This window comes from Cryptomeria japonica, chromosome 6, assembly GCF_030272615.1.
Source record: "Cryptomeria japonica chromosome 6, Sugi_1.0, whole genome shotgun sequence".
NCBI lineage: Eukaryota > Viridiplantae > Streptophyta > Pinopsida > Cupressales > Cupressaceae > Cryptomeria > Cryptomeria japonica.
The window spans coordinates 376,478,212-376,488,117 of record NC_081410.1 but is presented as its reverse complement, the minus strand read 5'-3'; the positions used below and the strand labels follow the sequence as shown (position 1 = coordinate 376,488,117).

Sequence of the window (9,906 nt, the reverse complement as noted above, 5' to 3'; positions counted from 1 at the left end):
TTTTTTTTTTTTTTTTTTTTTCAATTTTTCAAATTTTTTTTTATAAAGAAACTTGACTTATTCCTTGAAATATATTGTTGAATATAAGTTTATGTCAAAACCTTTTTATATGATCATTGATTGAAATACCATGACATAGTCCCATGAACTCAACTATAATTTGGTCATTTTTTATTATGTACCAATACATAGGATCTTGTTAGTCCCAAGAGATGAGGTCTAGAAGATCAAATGCAATATTAATAGAAGGTGCAATGGTTGGTTTAATAGTACATATATTTATCTCATTAAAGAGGGTAGTATCAAAGAGTGAACAAAGGAGTCTTCAAAGTCCTATCTTTCGACACTCTTATCAACTAGAAAAGCTTATGTCGTAGTATCAAAGATACCATTGGTATCATCTAGGATTCTTCCACTAGAGGCATATCCTAAACCAAATCTATGATAATTAAAATTCATTAATATAAAAGTTAATATTACTCCAACAATATATTTTTAAAATATCATTTGAATAATTTTTTAAAAATTGTCTTTTTTTTTTCTTATTTCAAAAATAAATTTGTGTAATGACAATGAATAATAAGATAATAATACAAATTATGATCAACACCACAATTCAAAGAAACAATGAATATGTTGACTAATGACCATATATACATGAAGGATTACAAAACTATGACCATTCAATCTCCACTATTTTGACAGGTTAAAGTTTATGCTACGTATGTCTATGAACCTCAATGTGACTAATAACATATATGTGTATTTGCTGTTTGTCAAGGTGGTAGAATATTAGTGTTTGCATAAATGAAGATCTCATACTTTACAAATAATTTTTGTGTATTTTTAATCTATATTTGACAAGACATCTGATCTCTAAATGTACAAAGTGAACTAATGCACATACCTACAACAAAACTTATGGCATTACTATGACAATAGTGACCTATTAGGATTCACTCATCCTAATCTATGATCTTTGAATGTATCCAAGGACTAGTGATGTTTAGGATCATCTTTAGAGAATTTGTCAAATTGTACAAGTCAAGCTCTCCTCGATCAAACCTTGGGTGGATGAGCTTTATATCTTTGAGAGAATGATAAAAAACAAGTAAATGTGCAATGCATTTATGATGTGTTCCAATAAAAGCTACTAGAATTTGATAAACGCTTTATCAATAATCTTAGCATGCTCCTTGATAATCTCTTAGATGATTTTTAGATAAACGAATGGAAGTTCTCAAATACAACAACCAAGCACACAAATCAACATATCGCATGTTAATTCAATTTATACTAGCTAATGAACTAGTCAGCAAAAATAAAATTTAAATTTAAATTTAAAAAGTAAACTTTAGATGCAATCATAAAAGTGACCTGAATTAAATTTGATAAAAATTGACGAATAATAGATCTAATAATTAAAATTGAGAATAGAAATATAAAAAATGATGATAAAAGAAATGAAAATACAATAGTATCATGAACCAAATCCATACAGAAAAAATTTACTTATAAACTAATTATTATATTTTTATATGATAAACAATTCTCACAATTAAAAAATTAAAATGACTATATTTCATAAAAACAAATTAAAACTACTATAATTCTTTAATAATTAATAGAATAAATTATTCTGATATACAATGGATCTAATTGGTCTAGAAGGCTATCCATCTTTGTCATTTATTCATTACAAACCACTTAACTTTCAAAGGACCAACGTGGAAATTGATGGGAAGTTTGAATGCAAATGGCACAGTATGGTAGTCACCAGCAAAAAATTTGCTGACCCACCGAAATTTCTAATAGGCTTTGCTTACAATGAACTTAAAAGAATGTGATGCCTTCACTACTTTTGTCTTCAAAATCTAAGAATGCATGGCCATAGTTCATAGATGCTTTCTTTTACAAATACAATCATAAAGATACTGGGGCAAACTGCGAGCGCCCATGACATGTGAGTGAGGAATGGACTTCAATACTTCTGCCACCTTTGAGAATCCAACATGGTGGTGATTGGACACATCATATTCCATAGATGGTCTTGGGGTTTCTCTGATACATTCTGGGGTTGAAAGAGCCCACTGCATTGCCCAGATAGCAAGAGGTCGCATGTAAGCCAGTGATCTGTACTCGCCTTTAGTGTTCCATGCCTCTGGAGTTTGAAATGCATACCTGCAACCACCAAACAGTTGTCAGTAAAAACCCAATTCTAGACTGAGGAGGATATAGATTCGTCGGTTCACCATGTGTCTTATTAAGTATATGAAATAGTTAAATTATTCAGTTGAAATAAGCAAAACTCATTATAAATGAAGTAGACTAATCCTATTATTTAATAAAAATCTAAGAATTTTATTTCATTTATATAAATTTTTCATATGCGCACCTGACTTTGTCACACAAAATGAGTTGGATTTGATGTTTTAACTCATTTTCAAAGCCATAAAATTACCAATTGAGGTCATCCCAGCTTTACGTAGGCATGGGCTACATATTACTCTTAATATAGAAATATTCCATTGAAAGCATAAGCATGCTAGCAGTTGAAATTTTGATTAATATTCAGATTATCATATTCATGTTTGTCCATATATCTCAGATTCTCCTTTATTTTTAACTGGTTTTTAAGATCTTTTTGTTTCTTCTTACATATGGTCTGCCATTCTTTTTGGTGCACCTTCACGCCTCTTTAGAATGTCATTTTTTAATGTTACTTTACTATTAGCATACCTTGTATCTATAGTCGAATCATAGTTTAATGCCGTTTGAGAAATGCTCCTTATAGGGAATATAATGCATATGAGCCCTTGTCGTGCATTAATCATCTAGGACTTCAGTTCCATAAGCTTAAAATACCATATATCTGTTTGAATTTTATTCCATGGTATATGCATTCTTCTGCTAGTTGGCATTCATATTCACTTCTGTACAACAGCATTGAGCGTTGCTACTAGAAAAACTAATGCGACACATACTAGCCAAAACAAGGCCAACCGTGGGACTTAGATATCAATTATTATAGGCAGGCATGCAAACCATCTCATATTAAGAAAATACAAAATTAATAGTGTTTTCAAATGAACGGGTAAAATTTACCCTTCTGGCTGATCTTTTAATTGAGAGCTGAGATTTAACTGTTTCCTGATTTTACAGTTGACTGTTACTAAGGCCCGTTGAAATGACTACAGATACAATAAGGGTATGGTATCTAATACAGATACAGAGTTTTTCATAAAACCTTGAAAAGACAACTGGGATATGGCATACATTAAAATATTGCAATAGTGAAAATTGTACACAGGCCTTTTTCTCTTAAGTTTTGGGCTTACTTGATAAGGATGTCCTAAATATGATGAGGATGTCCTAAATAACAATGAACATAAAAGTGGCGTATCTGTGTGCAAATTCTGCTTATATCCTGATCCCTACACTAATTCTTATAGTTTCATCCTTCATACTTAGATTTATTATTCTTTACCCTTGATTAGATCTACGGGTGTGGACCTGACCCAAGTAAGTTTCACATATGCAAATTTGATCTCTGAATTTTTTGAATTCAATAATCAAATTCTTGTATTTTATTTTGCTATTCATTCCAGATATTTAGGGATCTCTTATATACTCATGCAAATTCAAATTCAAGCCAGCAGAGTTGTGTTGGAAGTTGAGAATCTCCCAAAACTTGCCGGATCATTAAAAGAATGCCCCTTACAAAGTGGTCAAGGTTCCACCTTAACCGCCATCCAGTGCCAAATCCCTCAACTGGGATTGAAGGAGCAACTTCTCAAAGTCCTCACACCACCACCCACATAACTAATGGAGAGCTACTACTCCAATTCCACACTGCCAACAATGTAGCAATCTGGCTGGACCTCGCCTCCACTTCAACCTTTTGACCACCAAACTGGGTGGTCTCTGCCTTTGCATCACTCCTCCATGTTCTCTAATTGATATAGATGGTTCCTCCTAATCAAGGAAAATTTCCTTTGTTGGTGCTCACTATTTGTCTACCAAGGTCTACTCAAAATCAAGCCCATGAGAACCTAAGGATGGTGACAATGCTGGTCATGATATGTGGGAGCTTGTGGACAATACCAAGGATACGTTAAGTGGTGAGTGGAATAACCATGACGGGCAAGACCTCCTTGTGGCCTAATTGTATTGGTTTCTATTTTTAATATATTTTGACAGTTGTTTCCCTTGTAGGGATGTATGTAATGACGTCAACAAATTTTAATATAAAATATTCTCTACTTTTTGATCACCATGATCCCATGTGGACAACAAGATGAAAGGTAGTGAGTAAATATTATTATTCAACAATTTCTAATCACTAAGATCGATTGAGGGCTGTTGAAACTTCCTCAAAAAAATTGAGGAAGACTTTATTCATACCCTAAGTTGCTTTGGTTTTCATATTTGCCTATGTAATTTTGTTTTGAAAGGGATCTTCATTGTTAAATGTTGTCCTCATTTTTGGATTTTCAAAAATGGGACAACCCCTACAAATTTTTGCTTAAAATGCATTATTTTTGTCTCCAAGGCACGTTTTACGAGGTGAAAAACCACATTTGTCAGTGTTAAATAATCAAGGGTTGTCTTTGCCATCGTTGTCCAAGTTTTGGTGAGTTTTGGCCTTCATTTTCCTAGTTTTCTGTGCATGTTGGGTTTCAGAGCAGTCACTGCAAGTTGGAGATTTTACTCTTAAGGCATGCTTTTTGAGGCAAAGTTCTTGCTCCTTTCTCAACTGGACTAATCTCCAGTTCATCCTTGATTCATGTTTCAAATTTCATCGCATTCCGAGTTTGTTTGCTATGTCTTTCCTTCAAATTCGGGTTTTTTCCTCTTGACTGCGTGTAATATTCCCTTTATTTTTTAATTTTTTTTTCACAAAGTTACATTCAACACAACACTTGTTAATGTTAGGAAATGAAAACCAAATGCTGCTGAAAGTAACCCTCCACTTTCTGATCACCGAGAGCCCAACCTGGTAGGGTGAGAGCATACAGTGCTGAGGGGATCGTTAGGTGCTTGAAACTGAAATTGTTTACAATTTGGGTGGCAAGCCAGCCCCTTCCACTTTTCAGCGAGATAGAAAATCAGAAGACTTCGCGGTGAACCAGCCAAGGAAAAAACTCCAACACACAAAACAAATCAACTCTATTGCAGTATTTTAGCGGGAGGACTCATTACAAACAAAATCAACTCAACCGCAGTATTTCAGCGGGAGGACTCAATACAACAAAATCAACTCAACTACAGTATTTCAGCGGGAGGACTTGTTACAACAAAATCAACTCAATCACAGTATTTCAGCGGGAGGACTTACATCATTTCCTGATTACAAACATAGAAGGTGGCCAAGCCATCCTCTTCCACTTGCACAGTGGGAATTACAAATAAGATGCAACAAGAATGATTGATCAGTTTTACTGAAACAATCTTACAAAATAGAGATATGAGATTAGATAAGAAGCTTAATACTGATCTCAAGCAATCCACTGTCAAAATCACACAACATTAAAGCACAACTTGCTGTTCTGAATCTGAAAATCAATAACATGCAGAACCAACCACACCCGACAACACCAAAAAGTTCACAACTCACTCAAATCAACACAGAATCACATCAAATAAAAAACAAATGAAATATATGGCTCAGGCAAACAACTCAAAACCTCAAACCTGCAACTTCAGAGTCCAGAGTCCAAGGCACGCATCCTAAGGCAGTAAGGAAAGGGGCGGCCCAGCAGAAAAATTCAATCAGCAAGGAAAAATTCATTTCAACACATTGGATTCTTCCCTTTGGAGGACTTCATCGCCCATATGATGGTCAATTTTTGGGCCAATACCCACAACGAGATGATCAATTGGCAGGGAGATATGAGCAAAAGATTGCTTCAGCCACCACGTCCAGCAACACCAAAATCACAACAGCAACCAAGAAACTCCAAAACCACAATGAAATTGAATCAAACACTCCAAAAACATCACCCAAAAATCATCTATCCAGCTAGGTACTGTGTCTCAAGTACGAAACTGAAGCAACTAGGAAGCTCTTCCAACTTCGAAGTTTAGTCACTAACCATTCCGACAGCATAATGGTGTAAATCCTCAAGGTACCCAAATGAGGAGCCAAGCACCTGTATAAATAGATTTCTTAGTCTGAAATTCAAATCCAAATACCGCCAAATTCACCCCTTCAAACTTGCATTTTATTTCCCAAGGTGGGCTCAAGTTAGGCGCCCCACTCATAAGCCAAAAATCATGCCTAGAGGGAAAAAAACCACGATTTGGCATGTAAATAAAACTTTGCTAAGTAAAAATAATGCCTCCACATTCACTTTTTGGCGTCCCCTTCATAAAATAAATATTTTGCCTAGTAGACTTAGGAAAACAACATTATGCCCAATTCTCAATATAATTGATCAGGAATATAAAGAATTAAATATTAAACTTTTAAAGTAAAGTAATAATATTTAATTAATTCACTTATATCTCCAATACTGATTGTATTCAAAACCACAGGTGAACTGAAGTGAAGAAAAACACTGAACTGCATTGGATCGGAGCTATGCCCAAGACTGCCAAAAATAGCAATATGTGAACTGACACTTACTAAAAATAGTAAGTCAAGGAAACTACTCTGAAAATCCTGATCATCAAACCCAGAGAGAGGGCTCAGAAAACCCAAAAAAACTGTACCATCCGGTTAGCCCAACAACCAGTTACTAAAAATAGTAGGTTCAAAATTCTCCTCAGAACTGAATGCATGTTATACTCTCGAAAAATCCAAAAGGAATCCACGAACAAAAATGTATAATTCCCACCGGACAGTCCTCAAATGGCTCGTGCAGAACACAAAAATAGGAAACCCTAATTATCCATTCCAATCAGCCTACGGGTCTGCATATAGGCCAATGGACCACTGCTTACTCCTCACTGAGAAGGGGACATTACAGTCTGCCCTCCCCAAGATTGCTTGCCCTCAAGCAATCACAAGGCTAGATGTTGCAGAATCTCCTCATTCTCCCAAGTAGCATCCTCAACTGGTAAGTTCTTCCATTTCACTAAGTATTCTCTGATGGTTCTCCTCCTCAAAAATCGTTCTCTAACATCAAGGATTTCCTCTGGAATGAGCACCAATACTCCCTCTTCATCCAAAGGAGGCAAATCTGTGGAGACCATAACATGGTATCCAAGCGCCTTTTTGAGGCGTGACAAGTGGAAGACATTATGTTTATGACTACTCACTGGTAGCTCCAACTCATAAGCCACAACTCCAACTCTTCTGATGACCCTGAACGGACCATAAAAACGTGGCTTGAGTTTCTCTGCTCCACTCTTCTTAAGAGTAGACTGTCTGAAAGGTTGTAGTCTCAGGTAAACCATATCTCCAACCTCGAATGAGCGCTCAACTCTTTGCTGGTCAGCATACAACTTCTGCTGGTTTTGCACAATCTGAAGGTTGTCCCTCAATGCCTTCGGAATATCTTGACATTGCTGAACCATGTCCTTAGCTTGAGGGGCTCGGCTGTCACCAAAAACCAAATCAGCAAAGTTGGGAGCCTCATGTGATAGGTGGAATTGTAGTAGTATTCTGGGAAAACTTGTAAATGGATTAACCACGGACCTAATGAATTCCCTCAATTGATAATATTGTCCGATGTCCTGGTTAAATCTGAGAGTGGCCAACTAAAAATTTTCTTTTCAGAATACAAGGACAAGTCAGCCAAACTGAGAACTATTCCCACTGCCCTATTACTGCTGCACATACTAAGAAATCATCCTGGGTCGGAAACGAATTCATGTAATCCGCATTTTGTACAGTCCGTCTCTTCTTGTATATAATTAGTTTAGGCTTTATTTCCTGTTTTAGAGTAGTTTTCTTTTCTGTTTTTAGTGTAGTTTCCCTGTTTTTTTTGCTTTAGTTAGTTTGCTTTCCGTAGTGTAGGTGTCATTTCGGAAGGGGCTGTCTCCCTGTTAGTTTTTGCAAAGGGTATGTTTTCTTTTCCCAGCATTGGTGTACGAAGTCAGGAAGTTTTTCCGGCTCATTTCTTGGATGCCGACTTTGGTAGAGGGCCTAGTTGACGGTTGCCCCCGTATTCAGCTTATTTGGTTTAAGGTTGTCATTTTAAAAATTTAGTTGCTTACTGTGTTTTGTCACCAACATTGCGATCACCACACATTTTAACGCTTAAAATTGCTTAAGTTTGTTGTTTTATCAAACTTCAGCGACCACTGCAACGCTCAATCCCATGTAGGCTTCATTGCTTACCAACCAAAGTGAAAAAGTGAAAATAAAAGAAACAATCAAAAGAAAAGAAAAATCAAAAGCATAAAAATATAAAAAATGCTTGGCTTTGGGAATGCAGACACCTCTGTCGGTATCGAAAAACAAAAAATATATATCTACCGGAAACAAAGCAATCTCTGCGAGCTTACAGGTGATAACCTCGCCGGGGCTATGGATGCTTGCTGGCAGCGAGGCAATATCCAGGTTGCTTTTGAAGTTAGACTTATCCTGCATAACTTGTCTTGATTGAACGATGATATCTCAACTTTCTTTAAGCCGGAATGAACTTCACTACACACACTTGATTTTCAAGGTTGGTGACTTAATTCAGTTTGCGACTTCATTTTTACTTTGAATCTGACTTTTGTCATTTGGGTTGTTTTGTGGGGTATATACCAGAGATTCTAAGGTTCGATCCGGATAGTCATCCTTGAAATGTTCAAGAACATTTCCCAACCGAGTCACCATTTGTTGTGCTTTGCACTGCACACCCTGTCCTTGATAGAGACCCCCTCTTTGCCCGTGTAGGAGAGAGAGGTTCTTCCCGTGGTCAAGCGTTTGAAATCTAGAGTAAAATTCAAAGCCTTTTAAACCCAAGAATCTTGAAATGCAAACTCGACATTTTCCTAAGTTTTGTGAGAAACAATATCTTCTCGCACAAATTCCTTCAGGAGCCCGAACTTCTAATGTGCAGATAAGAGGGACCAAATTCAGATCGTGTAGAAGGACTCCCAAGCCCGAAACTTGAAGACTAAGGGTAAAAACTTAAGTCAAGTAAAATCCCACAATTCGGCCATTTAGCCTGAAATTTGGAGGCTTAAGGCAAAACCAAGTAAAGTCGCCCATTCTCATTAAAACTCCAGAGTTTTGGTCTGTTGAGGAGGACGTCTGAAACCATCCAAGGAAAATTGCATTTTTTCCCTAAAATCGCGAATTTAATCATGTAGACCAAAAATTCCAAAAGAATATTGCGCAATCAACCTAAAATTGGAGAAACTCGGCATTTTTGTGAGTTGTGTGAGGTGCCGATGCAATGGAGAGAGACATTTCGACTCAGAATGCCGAAGTAATGGAGGGAGGCATTCATAATCAAATCACGCGAATCTTTGAAAAAGCGTCAAGTTTGCACATTTCATCCTAGATGACAAAGTTCCATAGCTCACAAATCGAAAAGGGGGGGCCGAAATGTAAGGAGAAGAAAAAACGTCAAACTCTCAAAATAGTCTAAGAAGCCGAAAAGAGAGCAACAAATTTAAATCTCGCGAAAAGCATCTGTTAGCTGAAAAATGAAAGGAAAATCGTGCAAAAAGACCAAAATTCAAAGGTCAAAAAGCTCTCAAATCGGCCTCTTGGGCCGAAATTTAAAGCAAGCTCACAATTTTGGCCTTTAGACCTGGATTGCAAGGCTAAAAGATCGGCCCAACACTTCAACAAGCCGAAAACAAATGAGTTTCAAATCACAAATTCGGCTTATAGGCCGAAAATGGAGAATAAATGAAATACGTCTAAGGAAATAGATCGCACATTTTGGTCAAATTGGCTGAACTTCCTAAGTTAGACGTTCAACTTGACAAAATAATAAATCGCGGAATTCATCAAAA

General features: G+C 36.4%; 1 protein-coding gene across 5 annotated transcripts in view; it reads right to left on the bottom strand.

Annotated features, from left to right (window-relative positions):
* Window positions 1-1,595: 1,595 nt before the first annotated feature.
* LOC131072213 (uncharacterized) overlaps window positions 1,596-9,906 on the bottom strand; it is a 241,343-nt gene continuing 233,032 nt past the window's right edge. For all 5 annotated transcript variants that reach the window (XM_058008301.2, XM_058008305.2, XM_058008302.2 and 2 more), the window contains one exon: window positions 1,596-2,181. In XM_058008301.2, the coding sequence (XP_057864284.2) occupies window positions 1,896-2,181 (286 nt within the window). In that variant the 3' untranslated portion in view covers window positions 1,596-1,895. The remainder of the gene's footprint in view (window positions 2,182-9,906) is intronic.